Below are 15,631 nucleotides of genomic sequence, written 5' to 3'. Positions count from 1 at the left end.
GACTGCCTTGCTCAGTGGGATGAGCTGTGCAGAGGGAAGAAGGTGTTCTTCTTACGCCATCGCGCCTTCTGATTGCGGCCCCTTCACCCCTGTCCTCATTCCCTCTCCTGTGCCCGCGGCTGGGCCCCGCCAGCGGCATCCTGACTCTCGGACTGTCCAGGTACAGAGACGCAGAGGCTCGCTGTGGTCCCTCGAAGGCCGAGGACAGGGACAGGGAAGGAATAAGTAAGGAGAGCACAGAGCTGGGTCCCTGAGGAAATTCTTCTGTCCTCAGAACATAGCTTTCCCATTTACTGTGAGAGTGGGCGTCTTTCTTCTGATGGATCCGGGGCTGGGTCTCTCGGAGGCTCAGCTCTCACCTGGGTTATCTGTCTCTCAGAGAGGACGGCTTTCTGCCCGGGGCAGGTGGTGTGACAAGCTGAGGGTTTGTGCCTATGATTGGTGTTCAGCGTGGCTCATTTTTTGGTGGGTGTGACTGCCCAGAGAGACCCTAACCGAGCCCCACCTCTGGTGCTATGCTGCGGAGGGGGGTGTGTGCGTGTGCACGTGTGGATGGGAAGAAGGTTGTAAAAAAAATTAACGAATTCAGTCCACTCAGGTTGGGAGAAGGGAGGAAGATGAGAAGGTGTAGGAGAGACCCTGTCTGTGCTCAGGGAGAGCACATCGTGCCTCCCTCATCTGTGGAATCCATCCATCTATCCACCNGATACACCCTCCCAGGACTTATTAATGGGATGTTCCCTTTTCCTTCCACTTCTTCCAAAGAAGCATATTGGAAATCATCCTGTGAACTGTTCTCCTCCCTGAGCGGTGGCTGCTGGACTATGAAGTAGGATTTGCAGCCCAGGAGGGCAGGTTCCCAGGGCCAGGGCCCCTGAGTGGGTGTGCATCTGGTGGGCTGACCCCCACATTACAGAGAACGCCAGGAGAACATCTCTGCAGAGACAGGGCCTGGGCCAGAGACTGACACTCTAGGGTACATTGCAAAGTGGCATCTGGAGCTCGGGCAAGACGTGGCAAACGACTGACTGCCTTGCTCAGTGGGATGAGCTGTGCAGAGGGAAGAAGGTGTTCTTCTTACGCCATCGCGCCTTCTGATTGCGGCCCCTTCACCCCTGTCCTCATTCCCTCTCCTGTGCCCGCGGCTGGGCCCCGCCAGCGGCATCCTGACTCTCGGACTGTCCAGGTACAGAGACGCAGAGGCTCGCTGTGGTCCCTCGAAGGCCGAGGACAGGGACAGGGAAGGAATAAGTAAGGAGAGCACAGAGCTGGGTCCCTGAGGAAATTCTTCTGTCCTCAGAACATAGCTTTCCCATTTACTGTGAGAGTGGGCGTCTTTCTTCTGATGGATCCGGGGCTGGGTCTCTCGGAGGCTCAGCTCTCACCTGGGTTATCTGTCTCTCAGAGAGGACGGCTTTCTGCCCGGGGCAGGTGGTGTGACAAGCTGAGGGTTTGTGCCTATGATTGGTGTTCAGCGTGGCTCATTTTTTGGTGGGTGTGACTGCCCAGAGAGACCCTAACAGAGCCCCACCTCTGGCGCTATGCTGCGGAGGGGGGTGTGTGCGTGTGCACGTGTGGATGGGAAGAAGGTTGTAAAAAAAATTAACGAATTCAGTCCACTCAGGTTGGGAGAAGGGAGGAAGATGAGAAGGTGTAGGAGAGACCCTGTCTGTGCTCAGGGAGAGCACATCGTGCCTCCCTCATCTGTGGAATCCATCCATCTATCCACCCATCCACCCATCGATTCTCTATTATCCTCCTATCTTCCATCCTGGTGTCTATCCATCCCCCCATCCACCTATCCACCAGCCATCCTCTGTCCGTCACATCGTCCATCCTTCATCCAGCCATTAGCCAGCCTCCATCATTCTGCATCTATCCTCCGTCGTCCCCCATCATTCATCCTCCACCATCCATCCACTCATCCATCCTCCCTCCCTCCCTGTCTTTCTCCCTTCCTCCCTCTCCCTCCCTCCGTCTCTCCCTCCCTCTCCCTCCCTCCTTCATTAGCAGCACGTGTGGCATGCCCACTCACTACACAACACGCTGGGTGCTGGGAAGTGAAGAATAAGACATGATCCCTGCACCCCAGGAATTCACAGCCTGGTGGGGAAGCTCGGAGGCAGAGCACACGCGGCCAGGGTGAGGGGTGCTCTAGGAGCGCTGGCGCAGGTGCCTTGATGGGAAGGGAGACCGTGCAGGGGGAGGGATGGCTCCGGGGGAGGTACCCCTGAGCTTGTTCCGGAGGGTGGACACGTCATGGGGACCACCCTTCCCTCCGTAGGGGTTCTGAGAAACCGCTTCCTGCCTCAGTGGGAGGCGAGCCGGTCCCATGGGGCTGGGGCCCCTCCCCACCCACACACCCTGCTGTCTGTCTTTCTCCCTGCTGTGGGGACCCAGGTTCAGACCTCCTTCATCCTCAGATTTTAATATGGTAATGGGAAAGCCCCTCCCTTGGCCCTAACGTGGGGTGGCTTGTGCCCTGTGATCTCCTGTCCCCACTAAGCCTGGTGCCGGGCAGCGCGGGCTTGCTGCGGCCTCCCCCTCCCACAGACGGCCGCTCCCCCCGCCCCCCCCAGCCAGCGCCGCACCTCACGCCTGCCTGGGGGCTGAGACACCCTCCCTTGCTTCTGCGGCCTTGCTCAGGCCGTCCCGTGTTCTCATGCCCTTGGTGGCTGCCTCTGTCTGAGCACGTGTCGTCCTGTCCTGTGTGTGTTCCCGGGAGATCACCCAGGGTGCCTTCAGCTGCCGCCTGTGCACCTGCGGCTCCGGACCGCGCGGCTCCCCCGCTTCATCCCCACCCGGCCTGGGTGTTCCGAGGACTCAGACTCACTGCGCCCTGCCCCCCCCCCACGGGCTGCGGGTCCCCAGGCCGCTCTTCACCACGTCCCCTCCCTCTGCATGCAGGCTCAGCGCCCGAACCTAGCAGCCTGCCTTGATGCCTCTCTTAACTCATTCCCCTCCCCCGCTGCTGCCATCCCTTCGGTCCCTGAATTCGTGCATCCGTGTCCTTAGAATTTCCTGCAGCATCTCTGTTCCAGTGCTCCCTCCTCGTCTGGCCCCTCATTTCCCTCCGGGACTGTGGCAGGAGCCTTGGGACTCCACAGATCTCAGTTGCTGGCCCTCTCAGGAGTCGGACTGGCTGCTCAGAGCCATTTGGAGAGCTTTCCAGAAGGACAGCCCCTCCCCACCCACCCAGAGAGCCCCTGGGTCCGTGGGTCTGCCTTTCACAAACCGTCCTCCGGATCCTGCTGCCGCTGGTGCCTGGGAAGCGTTTCTGATGGTCCTCCCGCCTCCTGCCTGGTCTGTGCAGGTCCAGCCTGTGCCTGCGTGAGAAGTGGCTCAGAGACACCGGTCTGCTCCCAGTCGTGCCTTTGTTCAAGCTCTCAATCCCTGGGGTTAATATCCAAAGTGTAAGAAGAACTCACGGCACACCCAAAATACGAAGAATCCAGTCTAGAAAGGGGCAGAAGACATGAACAGACATTTCTCCAAAGCAGACACACAAATGGCCAACAGACACATGAAAATATGCCCCACATCACTCGGCATCAGGGAAACATGAATCCAAACCACGATGAGACACCCCTCACGCCGGTCAGAACGGCTAAAATGAACAAGTCGGGAAATGACAGATGTTGGTGAGGATGTGGAGAAAGGAACGTTTCTGCACAGTTCGTGGGAATGCGAGCTGGTGCAGCCATTCTGGAAACAGTGTGCAGGCTCCTCAAAAAATTACAAATAGAGCTACCCTACGAGCCAGCAATTGTACTACTGGGTATTCACCCAAAGCAAATGACAACAGTCATTCAAAAAGATACAGCACCCGGATGTTCACAGCAACCGTATCTCCAGTAGCCAAGGTTTGGAAGCAACAAGAGCGTCCACGAATGGATGAATGGATGGAGAAGATGTGGTGTGTAGACACTGGAACATTACTCATTCACGAAAAGGATGAAATCTTGCCATTTGTAACAATGTGGATGGACCTAAAGCGTATTATGGTAACTGAAATAAGTCAGAGAAGGACAAACATCATACGATTTCACTCGTATGTGGAATCTAAAACACAAGAGCAGAAACAGAGCCCTGAGTACAGAGAGCAGACTGCTGGTTGCAGAGGGGAGGGCGGGGAGTGACGGGTGGAGGGGAGAGGGAGGTGCAGCCTCCAGGAATGGGATGAGTCAGTCCCAGGAGGAAGGGCACGGCGTGGGGAACCCAGGCAGTGGCGTTGTCACAGTGAAGTGTGGTGACAGACGGCAGCCACAGCCGTGTGACCACAGCGTAAGGCCCACACTTGTCGCCTCCCTGTGCTGTGCACCTCACACTAGCATCACAGCGTGTGTCTACTGCACCTAAAAAAACCAAAACAGCACAAAAAGCTCCGTTCCGCCCCACCTCCCCACTGCCCGCATCAAGTCCAAACCCTGGGCTCACACGCAGCGGTCAGAGGCAGGGTCCGCCTCCAGCGCCCCCTGCCTTCTTCTCCGGGGCCTCCCTAGACCAGCCACACGCAGCCTGGCAGAGCGGCCCCTTCGCTGGATTGAGCTCCGCCGTGCCCCACCGCCGTGCCCCACCACCGTGCCCCAACCGTCCCCGCAGGCTCGTCCTCCCTCTGGCTGGCTGCTTTCTGCTCCCTGGGGGCCTCAGCTGTCCCCTGCCACCCGACGCTGCCAGCCCGTGAGGGCAGGCGTTATCCCACAGAGGGGGCACCTGACACTCTGCTCCCCTACGAAATGAAGATGTGAAGCCGGCACATTCCTGTCCTCCCCCTCCCCAGCAGGTGTTGATTCCCCCTCCCCTTGGGGTCATCTGGGACCCCCACAATGCCCTCCCTGCTCCAGGGCTCCGCGCTGCCTCCATGTCATCCAGCTTTCGAGGGTCACCCTTTGCCGATGCTGTTCATTTGTTCCTTCCTGGGACATGTGCGGGGGCGACGCAGGGCGACGTGGGATTGTGTGGGACCTCATTCTTTCCTGGGACGTGTGTGGGGCGATGCAGGGTGACGTTGGATTCTGTGGGACACAAAGATGAACAGGTGGCTTGTCCTCGGAGGGCTCCCAGCTCAGCACCAGTGGTGGCTGTGTTCTTGTCAGGACACAGACGGGGTGGTCGGGGCGGGGGGTTAGGAAGGTACCCAGACCCTCTGGGAGCCTGGATAAGGCCTGGCAGGTGGGGCAGGGGTGAGGGGTGGGGAGGAGAAGGGCGTTCGCTGCTCAGGCCTGTCCTGTTAGAACACCAGCCCTGTCTCCCCTGCAGCCCTGGTTCTGTCCCTGGAATGTCATCAGTCTGTCCTGTGGGGGGGCTCAGAATCCGCCTCCTCTTCCCTGGCCCTCCCGCCTCGTCCCCTGCAGCATCTCGCACATGCACGTGTACCAGCCCTCATCGTTTGGTTCCCCATGTGGCTCCCTTCTCCTCTCCCCCTCCCAGAGCCGCCGTGAAGGGCTGACTTGGCCGTGGGACAGAGGACGTGAACGGGTGTGTTCTAAGCAAGAAGCCGAGTGTGGCGCCCGCCAGAATGCGCACGCTCTGGTCCCGCTGGAGTGGCTTCCCGATGCAGGGAGGCCCCGTCTTGGAAGAGCGTACTCAGGCACCTTCTCTCCTCTCTGTCGATATAGGGTTCGATGACCTTCAGGTGTGCGCTGACCCAGGTGTCCCCGACAATGGCTTCAGGACGCCCGTCGGAGGGGGTTTCCTTGAAAGCTCTGTCACCCAGTTTCACTGTCAAGACGGGTTCACGCTCAAGGGCCCTACAAAGAGACTGTGTGTGAGACATCTTAATGGAACCCTCGGCTGGATCCCCAGCGATAAGCCCTTCTGTGCGCAAGAAGGTAAAGTGCCCGCCGCTGCCCTTGGTGGCCGCTCACGGGGCCGCGGGGACAGGCCACACCAGCCCAGGGGCCGGGACCCAGGCCGCACTGTCCCCGCCAACCCGGCATGCTGGCGGGAGCGTGGTGGTGCCGCTGGGGCGGGGGGCGAAGGCGGCTCGGTGTCACAAGTCACTGTGTCCCTCCTCTACCGCGACTACAACCTGGGTCGTCCTGTCTCTGTCAGGGCCGGAGAGCAGCTCAGGTCACAGGAGGGCTGCTTGCTGCTGCGCTGCCAGCCAGCCACGCGCTCACGGCCACGGTGCTCGAGAAAGTGCAGTAAACGTACTGCTCAAAGCGCAGGGATGCAGAGACGCGTGTTACTCAGATCAGCTCGGTGACCGTCGCGTCTGTTCCTGGCGGGATTCACTTAGGGAGACAGAGCGGGGCGGTGACAGGCGCGGGGACATTTGTTTCCCGCAGTTACCATACAGTTTCTCCCCGCGGCGAGGTATCCGCTGACCCCTGGCAAGAGTGCCTGTGTCTGCTCGGTGTGCTTTGGTTTACGCTGCGTGGGCGCGTCTGAGTTGAGAACAGTGCTCAGAGGTTAACCGGGCCGGACGGCAGGTGGCTGAGTGTGTCTTCGCAGCCGGCAGAGCTGACGCCGGGGAGGCCCTACCGTCCTGGGCTACAGCTCCGTCTCCACACAGCATCCCTGACTGTGGCTTAGGACGGAGCTTCCATAATCCTGACAGCTGATACTCGGGACTTAGCCTAGATCGTCTTTAGGGAACTCTTGGAACAAGCACGGAATTTGGCGGTAACTGAGTGCGGGTGGATGCTGCCCCGGGCTGAGAGCACACGCTGTCTCTGCTTTCATTTTCAAGGTCTTTTTTTTTAAAGAGTCAAAATTAATACAAAGAATTAAGGTGAACTAAGTCAGAGAAGGACGAATACGTGTGACAGGTGGAATCTCAACCACAAAACAAACAAGAAACAGACCCCTGAATGCGGAGAACGCAGCCATGGGAGGGGCAGGGCGGGTCGGGGGGCGGGGGCAAGAGGGTTCCAGCTGAGAGGTGAGTCCTGGAATGGAACTCACGAGGGGAGTACTGCCTGCGGTACTGTGACCACGGTGTGTGGGGACAGACAGGGACTCCCCGGGCAGCCGTGTCTGAAGATTTGAAAATACGGAATCACCGTGGTTACGCCTCAATGCAGTAAGATGTGGCTAGTCAATTATACTTGAATTAACAAGAGTCAGTGTCTCTATTCACAGGACGTGTGCTGTGGGGTAGATGTGTGTTAGGGAAGGTGTCTTCCCCGTGTTTTAGTTAGGAGTCTGTGTCGCACGTGCAGGATGCTTTTCTGTATTTATTGAGGTAGGCATGTGGTTCTTCTTAACTTTGCAATCTGGCACATTAAACAATCTTTCTCTTGAAAATGAAAAAAAATCTTAAAAAGGTTTTCAAAAGTAAATGAGTATTTTCAGCTTATGTGCAGCCCATGCAAGCTGTGGTTTCCATGAGGTTTTAGTAATTAAAACTGTATTTGGTTTCATAGATCGACTTCCCTGCTAAAACCTTTGGCCTAAGATACTCAGCGTTTAAAACCCAGAAAAGCTCAGGAACATCTCAGGAAGCAGAGAGCAAGTAGGCTTTGTGACGACTGCGCAGAGATGAAGGCCTTCTGTTGTTTTAACATCCTGGAAAACAGAAAGCTTATTTAAAAGACCACCTCTTTCCAGCCCTGTCTATAACTATATAACGTAGCACGCCCCAATCTACCAGCCCCTTGTCTCCCCTTGCTCGCTGTATCTCAGACACACAGACCCTCCTGTGCGGTTTTTTTTAAGGACACTCGCGTTTTCCTGGCCTTTGCACCAGCTGTCCCTCTGTCCGAAGCCTCCTTCTCCCAGATCTGCACGATGAGGCCTTCTTGCCATTTGGTTCTGCTTCAGAAATGTCATCTCCTCAGGGTGCCCATCCTGTCTACCCGAATTCCAGGGGCCCCTGGTCGGTCTCTGTGACCTTGGCATCTGCTTGTCAGAGTGGCGATCACAGCGTGTTAGTCTCTAGCTCACACACATCTGCTAACTTGGTAGTGGTCCTTCTCCACGCGGGTGCGGCAAGAGCACGATTCCCAGCACCCGGGACATATTGCACGTAGGCTGGGTGCTCGGCGATTCACCAACGGACGGACGGACGGATGAATGGATGGATGGACGGGTGGATGAATGAATGGATGGATGAATGAATGAATGAATGAATGAATGAATGAATGAATAAAACAGATGGGTGAACGAATACCGAGCGTTACAAACGCTGGAGTAAACGCAGTCCAGCAGCATTCTTTACAGCAGGCCTTCTGGCGCTTTCCCTCGTGGATACGAATGCTGCGTCTCTAGTGCGTACTATGTATTCACGTTGCCGGAAACATTTCTGAGGGACAAGGGGTGTCAGAAGTTGGCACTTGAAGGAATCAGATTCGTGTTCACATATAACTGACATTTAAAAAGAAAGTAAGTCTCGTGTGTGGTACGTATTCTTAAAACTTTGCCTTTTCTGCTCCTTACGACCCTGCTCTGTGCTAATGTCATCGATTAATGTGTTCTTAGGTATAAATGTGTAATACCGCCATAATATTCCCTCTCATTTATTTATATTAAATCCCCTGTCACACAGGCGGGACTCAGACTCAGTGACGGGGTGGGCTAGGAGAAAGGATTTCTAGAAGGGCAGGCTTTGCGATCCCTCAGTTACATCCCCAAAGTGCCCGTGTGCGCCCATCTCCGTCGGGTTTGATCGCTGGCGCCAGTCCCGGCACAGTCAGAAACTGTTGGCCTTTGTTCATCGTCCTTGGTAACGGTGTTTTTGCAGTGGCTTTTAAACATTCTTTCTGCTGACGGGATGCACTTGTGCTGTAGGAAATTTGTGTTATTTCTGTTTGAAACTTCAGAACCGATGAAGATTATATATTCATTCTCGGGCACTGAAGATCCTGGCTGATCTGTTTCCATAGAAATGAGGTGCATTGTCACGTCCTGCTGTGGACGGCTGGCTGGGCCAATGCTTGTCTTCTGATCTCCCCTTCTTCGCTGGGGGGTCAGGCGCCAACGCGGTGGGAAGGATCTTAGCCCGGCTCCGGGGCGCCGGCTTCTGTGAAGCTACAGCTGGTCTGTTTGGTTCTGTCCTTTGTCCACACAGCCCTCCTGGCCTCCTGGCCACAGCTTGGGCTCCCGCTCCCAGCTCCCTGGTTGGCACGTGTCCCTGTCCCGCAGCACCCGGTCCCCGTGGTGACTCCACCACGAGCAGAGCCTGGGAGGCCGTAGTGCCCTGGGACCCTTGTGCCACCTGCCCTGCGGCACCCCAGCTCCTGCCTGTGGACACAGGCGTCTGGTCTGGAGTTCAGGGCGCTCTGCATGACCCACCGCGATGCAGAGAAACCACCCTTGCCGGCAAGCCGCAGGCGCTTCTGCCGCTGCTCAGCCAGTGGCCGTGCGCCCGCAGGTCCTGGGGTCACTTCGGTTGGCTGACTTTACTCCCTGACGCTGGCTGCCTCCTGAAGACCTACGTCAGTCCCTGGACGAGTCTGAAGTCAGTCAGGGAAACGGTGGCTTAGTCGCGTGCATCAGCGCCACGGGGTCGATCTATAGCCGGGGTGTTATGGGTGGGCGCCTTGATAAATGTGTTTATTTGCTGCGAATAGTGCCTGCATAGCGATGCTGAAAAATGTCATTCACATTTTCCATTAAGAAGTGCTGTGCAGATGTCACCTCTCTTGTGACTCCGGTCAGGATTATTCTGTCATTGATTTTGGGGGGAATTTATCTATTCTGATAGAAAAATTATTGGTTAAACGTGAGCGGTTGGAAACCCCATTCCTCAGCCTAAAGCTCAAAAACGAAAGGTTGAACTAGAACCAGGACAATTTTCCAGCGAGGACGCTTTCTGCTGAAATCCACGGGCAGAGGGACGGACTGGGGGTGTCCCCGGGGCTCCGGGGCCCCACTTCCTTGGCATTTCTCCTCTGCCAGCCCTGCATGGCGTCCGGGAGCACCAAGGGCATGTGGGAGAACGCGGGTGGCGCAGTCCCTGCTCTCCAGCTAACGCAGAGACGAAGGCAGATGCCGCACTCAAGCCTTGACTTTGAATGACCCCGGAGGCAGCAGGTGGCCGTGTCCCCGTGCTTGCCCTTTGGCCCCAGGCTGCCCCATTGCCGACATTCTGTTTTCTAGAGTCTGATGTCAGATTCCCCGTTGGTCCCGGTAAACCCAGCCCCAACCCCACATCAAAGCTCTCGGGACGTGTTCTTTTTAAAGCCACCTGTGTTCCCGGCCATGGGCTGGCCGCGGTGCCTTCCCTCCGTGGCCTTGGGACTCCAGGCCTCAGAGCGGACAGTTCCGAGCTCAGGGGAACTCCAAGGTCAAGGCTCCTACTGAGACCATGCCAACCACATGGTGGATTTAGAAGCCTTTCCAGGATGGCTGAGAAGCCCGCAGCCTTTTAGAGTGTTGAGAAATTTCTGGAGAAAGGTTGTATGATTGCCGAAATGCTGTTCTTGGATTTTGCCTTGTTTTAAAAAATGGAGAAGCTTGGAGCACAACCCATCTGTAAGGCAGGGCCCACCGGTCTCCAGCAGTGGAAATAAGTATTTTCCGCTTCCAGACACAGAGACTTGGGACGAGGTGTGCTGCGAGAGGTGGCGGAGGGAGCAGGGTCCGGCCTGGCGGCTCTGGTGGGCGGCTGCACGGTAACCTGGGAGGAGACCGCGTTAGCGGCGGAGGGTTATAATTTATCCACTTTATTTTATCTCTTAATCATCTGCTGTGTGGACTCCTTGTTCCTTTGCCCCCCATCACCCGGCTGGCCGCCTGCCTCCCCTCCCGAGTCTGCATCCTGCTGCAACCCCGCTTGTTGGGAGCCTGTGCGGTGTTGGCGTTCGCACGTGCTGCTGTGTTATTACCTGGGTAGAGTGGGTCAGGTCGAAGGGAAAGGCTAGCAGGTGCAGCCCCAGCTCAGCTTCCTCTGGTCTGCAAGGCCTTTTTTCCTTATGCCCCAGGCAGAGGCGGTGGGCCGGGTGGGACCACCAGATGGGGACGTTGTGAGTCCCCAACTCTTGTCCTTCACTTATCTCCAAAATCTCCCGAGGCTCAGCAGCTGCGAGGTTTGAAGGGTCACGGGCAGGAGGTAAAGTTCCTTTTGAGGCTGGATCTGGGCACCTCCTCCTCTGTCCCCAAGAAATAAAGCGGGTGCTGCTGCTTGTCCTCGGGATCCAGGCCTAGCAGAAGTGAGGACGTTTATCACAGGGTAGCCTGAGGCCAGGTCTGAAAATGAGAGCCTTCTTGCCAAGCTGTGAAGCACAACCAGCTTAAATTAAAAAAAAAAAAGTGTCCTTTTTATGCAATTGCAGATTGCCATATCCCTCAAATTGAAGATGCTGAGATTCGTAACAAGACGTACAGACACGGGGACAAGCTGATCGTCGCCTGTCACGAAGGGTTCAAGATCCGCTACCCCGACCTGTACAATATGGTTTCGCTGTGCCGCGATGACGGGACATGGGACAACCTGCCGCTCTGTCAAGGTGGGCGCAGCCGCGAGCACATGCTGTCTCTCGCAAGGGAGGTGGAGGGAAGCAGGGCCCGCCTGGCTCTGGTCTCAGAGTCCCCACACCCTCCCTGTGGCCCCCGCCAGCCCCACGCGCCCGCAGTGAGAGCATAGACCGGAATCCCTTAGTCCCGAGCAACGCTGGACTCCCCTTCATGCTAAGAAACCAAAAGTCATTTCAGAAACAGGCGTTTGTAACCGGGCTGTGAGCTCGATGATGAACTATTGTATATTTAATGAAAACAGCAGAGCGTTTATACTTATTTCAGTGGTGGTGAGGATATATTTAAGGCTAATCTTACAGAGGCTGTTTTTTCTTAATAATGTCATTCCTTTTTATAATGCACGAGAAGCAGAAAAATAATCAAATTCAGATTTTATCCAAACCACACAGTAAATATTAATCCTCTTGCATTTTTAAGATTTGCCTGGGCCAATGTGGAGGGCCCTGTTTATGAAAAGAAGTCCTTCCATGCACATTCATTCTGATTTTGTTTTTTGATGTGTGACTTGAAGCCAATGCATAATTCATACTCCAGGGGAGAGGGGAGCAGGCCTGTTTGCGCCGGGGTGCAGGCATGTTCCAGTTGAGACGAATATTAACGCTGGGCTCGGAAGTCACAGCTGGCGGGCTCCGATAGTGCTGTGTGTGCCCCTGGTTGGAAATAATTTACTTCCCTCTGTGAGGGCTTAAGAGCCACGGCCCCTTGAAGAGACAAAGGCTCCGGGATTGGGAGGACCGAGGGTGCCCAGACCGCCCCCTGTGCGCATCTCTGCAGAAACTCCCCGTGCCGTGTGGCCTGCCACAGATGACATTTCCTGGGACACACGTGATTCGGGGGCACTTCTGGGGATGCCCCGCAGTTGGCACATGATCTGAGGTCAGGCTTAGTGTTCGAGGGGACATTAGGAACCACTGGTCTGCTCCTGTCCTGGGGCCGAGAACGCTCCCTCTGACGCCAGGCCCCTCTGCCTTCACTATTCCTGCTTACCTCTGGTTCTCCCTGCTTTTCTAGAGCCTTCTTCCTCTTATGTCTCCTAAATACTGCATACCTCTTTACGAGCTCTTTTGGTCCCAAATATTTCTTTAGAAATCCCTGATGGCAGTGTCCTCGTCAGGGGCTCAGATGAGGCCTTTTCCTTGCTCGCCTGGCCCTCTGTCCAGCACCCGGCGCTCAGCTCTCAGCATCACCCAGAGCCGGCCGGCTGCGCTTGGGAGGCATGCTTCCTGAGACAGCCCCGCAGCCCACAGCCACCCTCCGTCCTCCTAGGGGCCCCCTGTCCCCTTGTCTGTGCCCTGGCCTCGTCTCCACGTCTCCACGCAGAGGCAGGCAGTGGCCTGGCTGCCCGGCACAGCAGGGGTGTGAGGGATCTGGTGGCCTTAGGTGGCCTGACACCTCGGGGCCCCGGGGGGAGCATAACTGGCCCTTAGAATGACCTCTCGTCCTGTGGCTTTCATTCGCACCTACAGATCGAGGGGCGAGAGCCTGAGGAGCCGGCTTGCCTTTGCCTCGAAGTGCAAATAGAAATCGCATTGAACTATCGAATCAAAGCCCGATTTCTGCTGCTGTGTTTCGAACGGGCTGTCTCCAACCGAGGAGCGTGTCTGTCTTTCCCTGATTCACTACTGGAGTTATAACCCTTTCTGACTCCTTTCGGGGGCAAGCAGGCAGGTGGGGGGGGGGCTGTTCCAACACCACTTTTTCCGTGGGGACTTCGTGTTTTGGAGAGCAGCGTCCCAATGCTGCTGTCACTATGGCCCATTCGTTTTTATTTAGGCGACACCAGCTTCTCCACGTGGGCGGCCGGGACGACGCTCCTTCCCTGGGGAGGCGTGGGCCCCGTCCCCTCTGCCAACTCATTTGAGCTGCGCTTGGGGCCTCTGATACTTTCACTTGTTCGTGTTAATTGGCTTGTCTTGTTTTTCTCAGTTACAGATTCTGTTTATTCCTGATTTCTGACCTTTCCCTGCTCCCCGACCTTTCACTTTTGCTATAAACAGTGTCAGTGTTCAGCTCAGGTGTTAAATCCTGTCAGGCCGTGGAGAAAGGACGTGGCCACGTGTCTCCGATGTGGTCTGGGTGGTGGTGGGTCTGTGGATCTCTGTGGCACCAGGACACGGTCAGTCCCAGAGGGAACATCTCCCTAAATTCTGCATGCTGGGGCCTCCCTGGCCTCACCCTGGTCTCGCCCCGAAACACAGAGCCCGCATACCGGGTCGCTGACCAAAGTGGTTGGCGGAGCCAAAGCCCTTCAATGCTTGTAAAGTCTAAGCCAGTGAGCCCGGGAGCAGAGCTCCGTTATCTGCTGCGGTGGGCGTGATGTGATTTGTACTTGACGACTGGAAGGGGAGTAGGGATTTCCATTATACATTATTTACTTCACACACAATTAGTTCTCCCCAGGAAGAGACCCAGCTCTGCAGGGTCATTATTCCCTCCAGTGAGACCGCTGAAACCGACAGGAAGCCCCCGGATCACAGTGGGGGCCACACAAAATGGGATTCTGTGCTGCTGGGAACATTCCCGGGCTGCACAGGCTCCAAGATGGAAAGGCAGCTTTTGCAGAAGCAGGAGTGTGGGGATGCAGACAGCACAGAGAATTCTGGGTGTGCTGCGCGGACTCCCTCCCGCGAGGGGTCTCGGCGCCCTGCCCAGCACCTGCCGCGCGTGTCCTCGGGCTCCGCATGGACCCAGACCAGGAGCCTGGTGGGAGGGCTCAGCAGGGTATGTTCTGAGATGCCCTCTCCCTGGGTCATCCTCAAGGTTGAGAGCCACACAAACCGCACATAAAACACAAATCGATCTCCACGTGGCATCGCAGCAGGTCGGGCAGTCGCTTGCCTCACAGTTCATGCAGCAGACCCCACAGGCTCCCCCATTGTTGAAACAGTTGGGGTGTATGTTTCCTGTAGGGCACCTCAGTGGTTCTCAGCCCCAACAGCACGTTAGAATCACCTGGGAGCTTTAATACAGACAGGGTGCCCAGGCTGTGCACAGACCCAAGGCTCGCAGCTGGGATGGTGTTTGTTAACCGTTCCTCGGGTGATTCTGATGTTCACTCTGGGCTCCCCAACCCAGCTACGGCCTCCCTTACTTCTTCCCTGCTCCCTTGGGCCTCTCCATGCAGTGTGCAAGCGTGACACCAACTGTCCATATCACGAATAGAACGGCCCTCAGAAGCAGTGTCACGTTTGTGGTGGGCGAACCCACAGGGGGCCAGGGCTTCGCGGGTCTCATTGGTGCACGGAGGGGACCGAGTGTGACCGTCCCTCCTCTTTCCCCTGTCACAGGCTGCCTGAGACCTCTCGCCTCTTCCAATGGCTACGCGAACATCTCCGAGTTGCAGACCTCCTTCCCCGTGGGGACAGTCATCTCCTACCACTGCTTCCCCGGATACAAGCTGGAGGGGGCCGAGCGCCTCGAGTGCTTGCACAGCCTCATCTGGTCGACCAGCCCGCCCCGGTGCCTCGCTCTGGAAGGTAACGCGTTCAGTCTTTGGAGGTTGTTCTGCGGCTGTTTCCGTGGGAGGTGACGAGCTGAGAATGACGGTCGGCATGGCTCTCATTCCCTGAGTGCACGTGGCCCTGAGCAGGGGCGGGATGTACGGCCAGTTGTAGAACAGGCTTCCCCCATCCTAGGCTTAAAGGGGATAAAAGAGAAGAGCTTCAAGCATCAAAGGTTAAACGGCAAAATATTGCCAAGTTAAGTGAAATGTCCTCAAAAATTAATTTCTCTGCACGAAGTGAAAACAGATTGCATTATGACGTCATTCATGTCCCCTCGTTGTTTCGTTCTGTCCATGCTGCTCTCCGTTCCCGTGCGTATTATGGCGTCGCTGTAGCTGCCTTGCTGCGGACACACACTTGGAAGCCTGAGGCCGAGGGCTCCTTCTTCCCCATTCTCCTCGAATGTGTGTCATTACGCTGAGCAGCAGTTCGCAGTAGCGAGGGGACAGGGCGTCCGGGGACAGGAGCAGGCCTCCTGGTCTGGGGGAGGTCTCCTGCTGGCAAAGGTGAGCGTGCTGGCTCAGCCCTGGCTTTCAGGCCTTGGAATTACGACTGCAGCACACCCATGTGCTTGTTGGCCTCTGAGCACGGTGGGCGGGAGGAGTCTGTAAGGGGGAAGAGGAAGATGAGAGCAAGCTCCAATCGGGAGCCCCCCAGAGCCCGTCTGCAGCCTTTCCTGGAAACAAGACCCGATCGCATGGCTTTCT

At 56.5% G+C, this 15,631-nt stretch overlaps 1 protein-coding gene across 2 annotated transcripts in view; it reads left to right on the top strand.

Annotated features, from left to right (window-relative positions):
* Positions 1 to 15,631, top strand: part of SUSD4 (sushi domain containing 4) — a 92,857-nt gene that overhangs the window by 47,092 nt on the left and 30,134 nt on the right. Inside the window, exons 2-4 of one of the 2 annotated variants that reach the window (XM_002922392.4) lie at positions 5,619 to 5,831; positions 11,220 to 11,393; positions 14,709 to 14,897. In XM_002922392.4, the coding sequence (XP_002922438.2) occupies positions 5,619 to 5,831; positions 11,220 to 11,393; positions 14,709 to 14,897 (576 nt within the window). The remainder of the gene's footprint in view (positions 1 to 5,618; positions 5,832 to 11,219; positions 11,394 to 14,708; positions 14,898 to 15,631) is intronic. The other variant, XM_034666588.1, reaches the window with a different exon arrangement.

This window comes from Ailuropoda melanoleuca, chromosome 8, assembly GCF_002007445.2.
Source record: "Ailuropoda melanoleuca isolate Jingjing chromosome 8, ASM200744v2, whole genome shotgun sequence".
NCBI lineage: Eukaryota > Metazoa > Chordata > Mammalia > Carnivora > Ursidae > Ailuropoda > Ailuropoda melanoleuca.
Note: the sequence above shows the minus strand (reverse complement) of the source record. Positions and strands in the feature narration are given on the sequence as shown.